Raw genomic sequence first — 14,151 nt, forward strand, 5'->3', positions numbered from 1 at the left:
TTGTAGCTGATTTCTGTAGAGAGCAACTTGTTTGTAGCTGAACTCTCTACAGGGTGCATGAATTGTTTATAGCTGAACTCTCTTCAGTGTGACTTGTAATGTTCTGAATCTTTACAGCGATACATTTGTAGCTGAACTCTCTACAGGGTGACTTGGCTTGTAGCTGAACTGTCTATAAAATTAACTGTTTGCAGCTGAACTCTCTACAGAATAACTTGCTATGTAATAGAAATTCTATAATGGAGTAAGTCATAAACTTACCGAGTGCTCTATTAGGGTGACTGTTCTATTATAGTATCTCGATCTTGCATTTGCTACATGTAGTTGGCTTTCGAATCATAACTCAATGGTTTGTAATCTGATTCTTCTGCAAGGACTTTCTATGATTACTATTCCAGCCACATTCCGATTTACAGCTCATTGCTTTTATTCACGAATCTCGATTGTGCAATTGTTACTCACCTTCGGTTTCGTATCATATCTCCATGATCTTAATTTCGATTGTTTTCAAACCACCCAAAGGCACTCCTACAATGGTTGATCTATCCACAAACCGATTTTCAACTCATTCCATGAAGCAATTTACCCTGTAGGCGTGACAATTTTATGTTAATTATCGGTCATAACTCTTGAACCATTCATTGAATTTGCACCAAATTTGATACTAGAATTTGCCTTTGGACTGCCTTTATGTGTGCCAAATTTCAAGGTGGTTTGATTATGCATTTGCGTTTATAGCAATTTTTCAAAGTGTGCGAAAAGATGAAGAATAAGAAAAAAAAGTAACGAAGAAATGAAAACGAAATTTTGGCCACTCATATCTCTGAAGTGGCTATGGCGAATTTCTTCAAATTTGGTATGTGGGGTGGCCTACCTGGCGGGCACCACTGCAGCAAAATTGGTTCCAATCGGATGAAGGATCACAGAGTTACAAAGGTGTGAAAATCACATTTTCTTTCTTCTTGTCATTATACTCATGGTGTGGCATGCCAGCTTCTTGGGCCACACGACACACTACCGTGTGTCCTGATTCTAATAGAGCAGTCAAATCTACTCTAATAGAACAATTCATATATTAAAGAATAGCAATAAATGTAAGGGTAGTTTGAAGAATTTAGTAGCTAAAATTTGACTCCTTTTTGATAATTGGAGAAGCCGGATATGTAGATCACTCCAACACCTGACTTTAATTGACACTTAATTTGGACTTAAAGGGAACTAAGATCTACAGAACATGAATCTATTAAATGTTGAAGCATTTTAATCTTCAAAATCTGTCAGCGGCTTTTTAAAATTATTTTTTATTTATTTATTTAGGCTTTACAGCACAAGTGCTGAAGGTCTGTAGGACACCTGGTCCTAAAGCCTGTTTAAAGTTGTTACAGAAAGTATGTTTGAAAAGCTTGGGACTGTCCCCCCAGACCCCTGCATCTATACATTAATATGTAATAACAAGTCTGAAAACCACCTTGGAAAAATCCTGAATACCCCCTGTACTGATGTAATCATATGTGACCAGATTTTACAAAACCAATCCAAATCGCACATCAGGCAAAATCAAACTAACATCTCCAGTGGAAAGCTACACTATCGTACTAATAGTTTTGACCCTCACTACTACTTAAACTACTTGAGGCTGGTTTCAACAGACGTCTATTCTGAGTGATGTGTAGAGTTCGAATGGTGGTTTCCAGTCTTGTGAAGGACCTGGCTTGGCAAGAATCACTGGTTACTGGTGGACAGCCTCGTAATGTTGGCCAGATTTTTTTTGTGTTGATTTTGCTACATATCAGCCACTAAGGAGCCAGCACAGCCTTGTAATCTCGTGTCTGGACTCCAATCGTGGTATGCTTCCATTTTGAAGTCTATTTCTTTCCCACCCTGCCACCCTCCACCCCTTTGGGAGCACTCGTGATACTACTTCGCTTGTCCAACTGTTCAGATTTTCTATCTTATTTGGCGGGAAACTCTACAAGCAGCTACAAGTACTGGAAGTTGTCTGAAAGGTACTACTGTAGATTGGTGCAGCTTTTGTGTAAATTTCATAAGCGTGCTTACTATCCTAGGCAACTTAATATGCTGACTTGAATTCTTTAAAATCGTTTATCTCGCAATTTCTAATGTGCGATTTGAATTGTTTTTCCAAAATCCAGTCACATATTATGAAATAATTACCATCCTCTGCACTTTTATTGTGGCAAATAAAGTGAAGTATTATCTTTAAAATGCCCTACCTTACTATAATATTTACCATCAATGATCATATGTGACCCAGTCTGAGAAAACCGGTCTTATTTCCCATGTCAGCAGATTCGATTTTTCACACACACAGCTACATGAATAAACTATCTAATTCCACATTTAAAATCAGCTAGACTTGAGTGGTCTGGTTTTGCTGGTTGCTTTTCCCAAGGCCAGTGGCGATCCGTACGTGTAGTGTGGGGCCTTAATGGAGCTCTGGTCAACCTGGGAATGACTGTATGTGGCTGTACAGCTCTTTGGTGTTGAATAAGTATCTCTGCTGTGAATTTCCTTTCATTTTAGCCAGTTTTGAGACCTCAATGGCTCAAACCTTGGCCTAATTCATCCCTTGGCCTTCCTTTTCAATTTTTGAACACCATCTTGCCCGCCTTCCAGGGACTCACCTCCCACCCAATTTGCAGCTCGCCCAATACAGTCAACCTCGGTTTAAAAGTATCTCAAATGGCAGGAAACTTAGTTGTTGGCTACTTGCATAGTGAATGCTCTGGAAGGTAAGGAATTGGTGTAAAATGTGTGAAAATTTGGTACACATAGCTTTAACCATTGGCGAGCTACAACATACTAAATGTGACCAGATTTTACAGAACCGAACCAAATCGCACATCAGGCAAAATCAAACTAACACCACCAGTGGATAGCTACACTATCGTACTACAAGTTTTGACCCTCAGCACTACTCAAACTACACGAGGCTGGTTTTAATAGACGTCTTTTCTGGGTGGTGTGGAGTGCCCAAATGGCGGTTTCAGGCCTTGTGAAGGACCTGGCTTGGCAAGAATCAGTGGTTTACTGGTGAACAGCCTTATAATGTTGGCCAGGCGTGTTCTCTGTAGATTTTGCTACATATCAGCCACTAAGGAGCCAGCACAGCCCTGTAATCTCGTGTCTGGACTCCAATCGTGGTCTGCCTCCATTTTGAGGCCTATCTTTTGCCCTCCCCGCCACCCCCCAGCCTCCACGCCACCCCCCAGCCTCCACGCCACCCCCCAGCCTCCACGCCACCCCCCAGCCTCCACGCCACCCCCCAGCCTCCACGCCACCCCCCAGCCTCCACGCCACCCCCCAGCCTCCACCCCTTTGTGAGCACTCGTGATACTACTTCGCTCGTCAAACTGCTCAGATTTTCTATCTTATTTGGTGGGAAACTGTACAAGCAGCTACAGGTACTGGAAGTGGCTTGAAAGGTAACAGATTGATGCATCTTTTGTGTAAATTTCATACTCGTGCTTGCTATCCTTGGAGAGTTATGCTGGCTTCAATTCTTTAAAACCGTTTATCTCGAAACTTCTAATGTGCGATTTGGATCGTTTTTCCAAAATCCAGTCACAAATACTTAAAGCCGGCATTTCTCGATACTTTTAAATAGGCGATAATCCCGGTTTTGTCAGACTGGGTCGCATATATTCATCAATCTGATTATCATGTTTTGCATAGTAATTGGTAACTGTGACCTGTCATGTGCTAAAGTTCACTTTATTATACAACATAACTAGCTAATTATCTGTGGGATACCTGTGTATAATTAGTATTGCACAGAACATGCAGTATTTTTAGACAATGTACAGAAATCCCCTAAAAAAGTTGTAAACAAAAATTACCACTTTCCAACTTCTTTTGCCTTTATCTCTTGATAGGAACCATTGAGGTGGGGTTTGCACTAAAATGACACTAAAATATTTGCACAATATATGCCATGCCAAACAATTTAAGGAATGCAAACTTTAATTTGGTTGGAAACCTCTATACTCATATCTAGGCATCTTGATTAACACATCTTTTTCCTGGTAACTGCACATACACAATATCCACCATAGTTATATGCAAAGGCAGCGAAAGTTGTTATTGTTTGAAATGCAACCTCAGTAATTGTTTAAGAGAAGTTAAAGAATTTACTAAATCTGCATATCTTGCAATGGTGAAACTGCATAATATGCATTGGCTGTGTGCGACCCATACTACAATACAGGCATTCAAGGTATAGTGCCATACAGCTCAATGGGATTTATACCGGCTACTGTATAACAGTAGCTTTAGCTCAGTTTTGGTAACAATTGTCCCAGCCATCTCTTGAGATTTGTAAGATATCCAAGCTTCAAATTCTACACAAGGCACTGTATCACCAACTTGCAATCTCCATCCCAATATAATATTTACCAACAATGAGAACAATTAGGTCATATCATCCATTACACTGTATTCATGCACTGGACATGCACTGGATCATATCAAAGTATCTATTTTTCTAGGAATGAAACACCTTGTGGCCTTGTCATTCAACATTATCAAGACCTCTGACTCTGACCTATTTATGTACGTACATCACTCGCAGAATTTTATTGTACTTAGATAGTTAACTTGGGATTTGTAATTCTCCTTATTTTCTGGGCAAACCAGCAGTGCTAACATTCAGTGTAAATTCAACAGATAAATAATAATAATGCTCACTCATGTGTGCATTGTGTGTACATGAGGTTGACATGCATAAATGTGTTGCAGTACATGCATGCACCAATCATTCAAAAAGCATGTACTTTGAAGTTGTATTTGGATGGCATGTACTTGGCTAGTTGAAAGTAACTTAGAAATGTAGCTATTTGGAGCAATAAGTAACTTACATTGCCACAGTGTAAACAGTATATATTATTACATTCAGGAATAATAGGGATAGTGGAAAGAATTGGGGAATATTCCAGAATAATCGGATGATTTCTAAAAATAATTAGTGCAAAAATTATAAGTTTTACTTGTAGTGTGATGCAATAATCTTTTTTATACAACACTGAAACAGTGCAAGCATAAAACCAGCTTAAAAGATTGAGATACTCTAATAGAGCAGTCAACTTCGAACCTATAATTCTAATATAGCAGTCACTTATGTATAACTCTAATACGCTTGCTTCCAGAAATAATTTTGGGAATAATAGGTAAATTTTAAAAGAATTATAAGAAAGAATATTTGGAAGATTAAAAAGCATAATAGACTCCTGCCTACACCAAAATGTTCACAATAGAACCATTCCTGTTGGGAAAGATCAACCACTTAGCAATTCATACACCTGTAGCATTGCCTTTCAATTTGGCTTGAACAAATTTTTCAAACAGTCTCACCACTGTCATCAGGCATATGTACATAAGTGATCACGTCATCATTCCCACAAGCAAAACATTTGCTGTCATTGCTGAAGATGACCATTGGTGCTATTTGATTCTCAAGAGTAGTGCATGCTAGAGAAAGCCTGAACATTTGATATGATTTTTTTCTACCACTCAAAATAAGGGTTGTCCAAACCATCTAAATGCTACTGCCTGCCACCAATACACATGTACAAACAAAAAACAATTTTTAGTTATTATAACACACCTGTTTTGTGGTATGGGGCATGCATGGATCAAAGGCATCCATTTGTAACATGGAAGGAGCAAGAATGCTAGGCTAATATCGGCTATTGCTGAGTACTGTACCCATGCAAGGAATGATTTTATTCACTTAGTAGCCAATATCTTGATTGTTTGTATACTCGTTGGTATACACAGTAGCTTATTCGTTGGTAGCACATTTCCCATGAATGCGTGGTGTAGCTACTGTACCGATGTCAACAGTCCAGCCATTGTAATGCTTCAAATTTAGACATACAGCTGAAGTTATTCATTGCTGAGTGGTTTAGAGATATAACTGTAGCTAGTAGTCTTAAGTTTGTTAGCTTGATTTATTGGCTAACAAGCACGTGGTACATGGATAATGATTCAGCCCAGTGGTCGTATTGTATTGTGACTTCCTGTGTTGGTGCATTGTATGCTTTCTTTTGATGACTTTGAACTAAATAGTGGCCAGACTGTGTTACAAAAAAGAGGGACTTAGCCATGTTACAACCATTTGTAAATTGGTTAACAGCTGATTTGTATCACTGCCGATTCACTGGCGGCAGCCTTTGATCTGCCCATAAACCATACTAGAAATGTACATACAATACTACCTTGCTTAAATGCTACACTGGTCTTACCTTACACAAAACACATAAAGAAAGGAATAGTACACAGCATCCAACAGTTGATCCAAGAGCCAACGGCAGTATTAATGCATAGAATTGCCCTTCAGGATTGTCATTAAAACATGCTGCTGGAAATCCTGAATATCTATAGCCTGTGGTATTTATAATTACTATGCTTGGAGTAAATCCACAGACCACCACCACCAATACTTCAATTATGTGAGCATATCTCTTAAAACGCGTAGACTCCATCAACTTTTTTGCTTCAAATGGGAACAATAAACTGTGAAATAGGTGAAAAAGGTGAAATAGCCAAAATCCACACCACACAAGAGCTCCACTATTCACTACAGCTCCTACAACAAAACCAAAACTTGTCATGTGTATTTGTATGGAATTGTGTGTGTTGTGTGTGTGCATATGTACCTTGGATATTACAAAAGACTGATCCCTTATCATAGGCCACAATCAAACTAGGATGAGTACACATTAAACTATCTCTTCCAAATATGTATGGTAATAGTAAACATATGCCTATAAATAAACAATAAATCTTGTCATACTCAAAAGCAAACAAAACTTACTAATGATTGAAGTAGAGATTGTGTTGTATACCACAAATATTAGTGGAAAAGTAAACCTACATGGTACAAAATACTTATTATAATTATGATGCTACATGTTAAAGCTTAAACCAAAATATAATGGAACCATCTGTATTATTGTTGCCGTTACCTCTATTGAAGACTGATTATAGACTGATAACATTGTACAACAGTACAGACTTTATAGCCATACAATTATAGGATACGTTCTAACACTTACTTACAATAACTATTACATCACGCATGATTACAACATCACAGCCTATTAATAGTTACAGTTATACTACATCTCCTTCCAAGCTGTAACACTAGTTTTTGTAACGTTGTGGAGGCCGAATCTCTGTGCCAGTTTTGGAACGAGTTTGTATCTGCCTCGGCACACTGGTACTGTTACTGACTGTTACAGCTTCAGAGTTTCCTGAGGTCCTGGTTCTCAAGTGAGAGCGATTTCGACGAACTTCTCCAGATGGCACTGTCACTATGTAAGATCTTGGTTCTGGTGCTGATGACACAATAGTTCCTTGAACTTGGCCATTCTGCATGTCTACCCAAACTGGAGTGTTCTCAGGAAGGTCAGGTAAGGATCTTGTTCTGTAACGCTTGTCGTAGTTCCGTTTCTGATCATCTCTATACTTCCTCTCCCTTTCTCTGAATTCTTTCAGGTAGGGCCAATCTGGCTGAAAAGCTCTAGTGTGTTGAGGAACATCTGTCCTGATAACTCGTCCCATTAAAAGCTCTGCAGGGCTGAGTCCACACCATGGCAATGGGGTTGCTCTATAATTGAGTAAAGCTAAATAAGGATCAGGGGAATTTGACAAAAGAGACTTAACAGTCCTTACTGCTCTTTCCGCTTGTCCATTTGACTGGTGATAATGAGGAGAACTGGTCACATGTTGAAATCCATAAGTTAAGGAAAACTTATTCATTTCTTCTGAGGAATATTGTGGTCCATTGTCTGTAATGAGAGTAGCAGGAATACCATGCCTTGAAAATATGGCTTTGAGGTGAGTGATTACACTTGAAGAAGTGGTAGAGGTTAATTTCTCTATTTCAACAAATCTTGAAAAGTAGTCAACCACTAGCAAATAAGTTGATTTCTTGTGTTCAAACAAATCTGATGCCACTCTTTCTCATGGATGACTGGGAAGGGGAGATTGAAGCAATGGCTCTCTCGGTAGTATTGCTGACTGCTGGCACTCTGGACAGGATCTCACAAATTCTTCCATGTCACGGGATACCCCAGGCCACCAAACGGAAGTGTTAACTCGAAGTCGGCATCTCTGGATACCTTGATGTCCCTGGTGTATCTTTTGTAGTGTCTCGTGTTTCATCTTATCTGGTACAACTATTCTAGTGCCATACAACAACAGATTATCACACAATGATAGCTCACCACGGAACTGCCAGTATTTGCTCAAAACTCCTTTTGGCTTGTGGGTTGGCCAATCTGATTTACAATACTCAATCAACTTGGCACAAACATCGTCACTAGCTTGAGCTTGTCGGTAAACTTGTAGTCTATCTTTGCTAGCTGGCAATAGGTCAGTAAGAGTGTGAATAAACAGTTCAATGTCTCTGGCTGACAGTTTGGTAAGAGAATCTAGTTGATTATTCACCGGAGCTCTGGAAAGTGTATCAGGAGTGTACAATTCTTTCCCTGGAACGTGCTTGATGGTATACTCAAATCTCATCAGACGAAGACGAAAACGTAACACTCTGGGTGGTAAAGAGTCTAAACTTTTCTTTCCCAGTATAGGGACCAAAGGTTTGTGGTCTGTTTCCAGTAGAATCTGCTTCCCAAGGACATACTCTGAGAATTTCTCACAAGCCCAAGTAATGGCGAGTGCCTCCTTTTCGATCTGTGCATATCTTCGCTCTGTGTCAGTCAATGAGCGAGAGGCAAAAGCTATGGGCTTCCATTCACCATTGTGCCTCTGTAGTAGCACAGCTCCTAATCCATAAGATGAGGCATCTGCACTGATCTTAGTATCAGCTGTCACATCGTAGTGAGCAAGTACTTTGGGAGTAGCAATTTCAGCTTTCAACTTCTCAAAGGATTCAGCTTGTGGTTGCCCCCAAATCCATGCTCTCTTAGGACTAAGAAGCTCTCGAAGTAGTTGAGACAGTTCAGCTAGGTTTGATGAAAATTTGCTCATTTGATTAATCATTCCTAGAAATCGTCGAAGTTGTGTGACATTTGTTGGTGGACTCATGTGAGTAATAGCTCTTGTCTTCTGAGGATCCTGAGAAATTCCATCGCTGCTGATGATGTGACCTAAAAAAGATATACATGTTTGGTTAAACACACATTTATCACTGTTCAAAGTTAGTCCAGCTTGTTGAATTGCTTGGAGAGCTGCTCTGAGTCTACTGTCATGTTCTCTCTGGTTGCAGCCAAAAATTAAGACATCATCAATGTGGCAAACAATTCCAGGTAGACCAGCAAGGATGTTACACATACGTCTCTGGAAATGTTCTGGTGCGCTGCAGATCCCAAAAGGTAATTTATTAAAGCAAAATCTCCCAAATGGTGTAAGGAATGTAGTCAGGAGCCGGGAGTCTGAGTCTAAAGGAATTTGCCAAAAGCCACTGTTTGCGTCTAATTTTGAGAAAACTTTTGCTCCTGATAACTGAGCTAGGGTGGTTTCAACTTTTGGAAGAGGGTGAACTTCTCTTAAAACGCTTTCATTCAGGGGTTTCAAGTCTACACATATCCTCACTTCTCCGGAGCTTTTTGGAACAACCACCATGCCTGCACACCAGGGTGTTGGTGTCTCCACTTTTGAAATAACTCCCAACCTCTCCATTCGGTCCAGTTCATTTCGAACTTTAGATCTCAAAGGAATAGGTATGTGTCTGGGTGTAAACAGGGCATAGGGTTTTGCATCTGGTTTCAGTCTGATAGTGTAGCATTCCTTCATGTTGCCTAAACCTGTGAATAGGTCAGGAAATTGATCTGGAATAGTCTTCTCTATGACATCAATTTGAGGTAACATCTGCAGTTGTCTGATAGCAGGTAAGCCTAGTAGGTTACTTCTCAAGTTGCGAATGATGTAAATCTGCTGAGTACAGGATTTCCCATTGAGTGTCAATGTCAGACTGACTGTCCCTAGGACATCTAGTGGTTTACGATCTGGTCCGCAAAGCCTTTGTTTTGCTTTTCTCAGTTTGCCTGGATGACTCAGCGAATTCCATGCTGATTCAGACATTGCAGTAACTTCTGCACCAGTGTCAACTTTAAACAACACCTTCTTGTTTTTCACCATGACTTGCACATTCCAGCTTTCTGGCACATTTTTGGTATGTGCTTGCTCATCACCTACTGTGTTCAGGTAAACAACATCTGTGTAGAGATCATCACTGTTAAGGTCAAAGTCTTGATGATCACTGTCACTCTCCTGGTCTCTTGTAGATAGTTCCTTCATGTCTGAGGTCACACTGGCCATTGTCGTGGACAGACACTGTTTGCTGTAGTGACCCTGACGTCTGCATCGGTGGCATGTAGCATCTCTAGCAGGGCACTGTTGTTTGGGGTGAGAGTCTTTTCCGCATCTTCTGCACTTTGGAGGTAGACTTTGTGTCTTTGAAGGCAACCGTCTAGCTGCAGGTTGTTTCCATTTTGGAGGCTTCATTTGTTTGTGGGTGGAGGTGTGGCCTTTCCTCACTGCATCCATCTGTAATTTAGTGTTCCCTGGATGTTTCAGAGCATACTGCTGTTCTTGCACTGCTGCTCTTTGTCTAACCATTATCTCTGCCTGTTGCAAGTTAAGTCCATGTTCCATCTGTAGTCGCTCAGATAGCTGTTTGTCGTGGATTCCAATGACTAGGCGATCACGGATCATCTCATCTCGTAAATTACCGAACTCGCAGTTGTCAGCTAGCAGATGAAGCCTTGTGATGAACTGCTCAGCCAATTCGTCTGAAAGCTGGCGTGCTTGGTTAAATGTAGCACGTTCAAAGACGAGATTTTTTCGTACTTTGAAATATCCATCGAACTTCTCTAACACTTTGCTGTAATCCGCTCTATCTTCGTCGGTTATGCGAGTAGTAGCTAATACTGCCTCTGCATCTTCGCCCATACAATACAGTAAACTGCTCACTTGTCGTTCGGCTGATTCTTTTGATAGTCCGGAAGCAAGGCGATACTGTTCGAAACGGCTTCTCCATTTCTTCCACTCTTCAGGTTTTCTGAAATTAAATGGTGCTGGAGTACGGAGACTGAGACTAGCCATGACTTGAAGAAGTTAAAGCTGCACTTCTGACACCATGTATTATTGTTGCCGTTACCTCTATTGAAGACTGATTATAGACTGATAACATTGTATAACAGTACAGACTTTATAGCCATACAATTATAGGATACGTTCTAACACTTACTTACAATATCTATTACATCATGCATGATTACAACATCACAGCCTATTAATAGTTACAGTTATACTACACCATCAACTCACATGTACACTGTAGGCCTGAGTCAAATATGTCCAAAATTTTGTCCATAATTCTTTCAGGAATTTCCCAAAATTTTCATCTATTACTGTATTGCATATTAATTTTACGGGGGAAATTATGACAAATTTACTCACTGCCAAATATTGACGAGGAAAATATTGACAATTCAGACTATTGCTAGTCACACGAATTTGATGAGGGAAAATTTGACAAATGACAACCACTTTGCTTAATTTGTCAAAATTTCTCCCAGTCAAATTTTTATGCTGTTTGGTATGCTCTTCAGTTTTCCCATTATGCTTGCATTATGCTCCCATGCAGGTTAGCAACATTATCCTGTAATATTTTAATCATTGAATGTTCTATTAGACTATTTCACTTTGTTCTATTAGAAAGTATTGATTTAAGGAGCTATGTACAAGATATTTGAGTACTCTGTTGCAGTTTGCAGTTTCCACTGACTGCTCTATTAGGGAGTATCAATCTATTTTAATGATATTAAGTTTGAAATAATTTATCTACCTAATATGTGACTGGATCTGCAAAACTTCTAATTATTATTATTATTATTATTATTGTTACTGAGCAGACAGCACAGCTGATATGCTCAGGAAAAAAAAAAAGCAATCATAAAATGAATTTAGCTACGTAGTTACAAAGATTACAGTTATTGGGTTCCATACAATGTTTGCAGTTCCGCTGAAAAAGAGTCAATATTGTTGCTCTCAATGATGGAAGATGGTAAGTTGTTCCAATCCTTAATTGATCTGGAGAAAATTGCATGTGCTCTTGGCACATAACTTGACTTGTAAAAATGGTTCCAGTTTCAAATTTGGTCACATAATATCCTAGCATAGCACTATTATTTGGTGCAATATGAAGAAAATAGGGTGAATACATGATTAGTCAAACTTGGGAATTCGGAAAGGCCATAAGACTCCTTTTCGCAGATCCGGTCACACATGCTAGCATTATGCTGGAATAGCACTCCAGCTTACTATGCTTTTTACTATGCTGGCATAGTTGACACCAGCGTTGAAACCGGGTCACTACTGCTGACCCGGATGACCCACTGACCCGGATGTGACCCGGATTGACCCGGATTAAATTAAGCCGAGGCGCGCGATAAGAGCTATGTTTCGGGTATTCTTGAGCGAGCGAGACTACGTTTTTAGCGTTCGATTCATGTTGAGTAAACGAGTAGTTATGTGATAACTACGCCGGTAAGTTTATAATTTAAAATCAGTCAGTGGGTTTGGTTCCACGTAGTTAATACTGTGAGTTTACAGACAGCAATTGGGTGTGGCTTCGTACATACTTAGTATTGCATTTTCCCAATATAATAAAATGGGTGTGGCTCACAAAGTACTTATCCTGCTGCAAGACTAGACCTAGACTATATACAACTCATACAATAATCGATTAGTGGGCGTGGCTCCACATAAGCTTGCTCACAGCAACGGACACAGTTACATGCTACAGACTGCACTTACTAATAAATGGGCGTGGCTGAGCGTATGTTTGTAATGTGATAAGTGGGCGTGGCTCACGAAAGAGCTACGCGACTAGCGTTTATAGGTTCCACGTCGTTAAACGATCAATTTAGTTTCTCACGTGATCCAATCCGGGTCAGACCCGGATAATTTGTAAACCGGGTCAAACCCGGATGACCCGGAGAAAATGTGACCCGGTTGACCCGACCCGGTTTCAACGCTGGTTGACACAGGTCTACTACCCTGGTAGTGTGTTATGTGGCCAAGAAAGCATCATACCATGCTGTAGTAACCCACTTAGATAGCGGTTAATATCAAGGGTATAATAGTAAATAGAGGACAAAGTTTACAAAACAACTACAACAACTGAGTACTGTACAAAAAGTAGGGTAACATGGAAAACGGTAATGGGACAGAAATGGAAAGCAGGAACAGGAAAAACTCACAGAAAATGCCTGAAAAAGTGATCATGCAATACACAGGTTGGACAGGTTGGATTTTACAGCACAATGATTCTTTGCAGCATTGTTTGGATCCTTTCACTAAAACGATCGAAACACTATAATAGAGCAGTCTTTATTTATTTAAAAACTTTACAGTGTTGCTGAAGCAGCACTGATTATCCAATGGTATCCTGTACCAGTGGCCAGAAGTTACACATAATAAGTAATTATTTAATTAGATATACCCTACTAAGTACAAGTCAAAATTACATTGTTATAGCTATTAAAGACAGTCATAGTTAGGAGTTCTTGGATGCTTGCTACAATTAATGCAAGGACACAAGAAGGAGTAACTACATTTGATATCAGGGTCGAAGTTTGATAAGAAGTGATTCTAAAGGTACATAGGTATGTAGTTTTTCTTGATAGTAAGAACACTGAGATCCAAATCAATGACAGGGAGGTGATTCCAAATTCTTGGCAGTCTGTTGAAATAGAAGTATTTGGTAGTGAATTTTCTGAGGACGTGGTTTGATTTATTTTATGATGGGTGGCATGTCAGTAGGTAATGAGATGTATTTCACCATGTCGAAGCCTGCATGAAGTGTTGCAACTCTTGATGAAGAACATAATATCGCTTCAGTCAAATGTATTCATTAATGGTAGTAACTGTAGTCCCCCAAAAATACCTTTACTGTAAAAAAAGGTGTGTCCAAGAAACTACAAGTATCTGTAACCCCATGTAAAAACAGCTCAGCTGTAGAAAAACACTCCATGAAATTAACTGGTAGCTGAAAGAACTGATATCTGGAGCAGCCAAGAATCAATGTTTTTACAACTGACTATGATTACCATAGATTTATCAAGTCCATGCAAGAATACCTTGGTGGCAACTAAAAGTAAC

The 14,151-nt window shown here is 39.7% G+C and overlaps 1 protein-coding gene across 3 annotated transcripts in view; it reads right to left on the reverse strand.

Annotated features, from left to right (window-relative positions):
- The window catches only part of LOC136258102 (uncharacterized), a 139,514-nt gene that overhangs the window by 20,814 nt on the left and 104,549 nt on the right, over nucleotides 1–14,151 (reverse strand). For all 3 annotated transcript variants that reach the window (XM_066051413.1, XM_066051407.1, XM_066051420.1), the window contains 3 exons: nucleotides 6,836–6,891; nucleotides 6,678–6,785; nucleotides 6,264–6,607 (listed from right to left, as the gene is read on the reverse strand). In XM_066051413.1, the coding sequence (XP_065907485.1) occupies nucleotides 6,264–6,607; nucleotides 6,678–6,785; nucleotides 6,836–6,891 (508 nt within the window). The remainder of the gene's footprint in view (nucleotides 1–6,263; nucleotides 6,608–6,677; nucleotides 6,786–6,835; nucleotides 6,892–14,151) is intronic.

This window comes from Dysidea avara, chromosome 1, assembly GCF_963678975.1.
Source record: "Dysidea avara chromosome 1, odDysAvar1.4, whole genome shotgun sequence".
Taxonomy (NCBI): Eukaryota; Metazoa; Porifera; class Demospongiae; order Dictyoceratida; family Dysideidae; genus Dysidea; species Dysidea avara.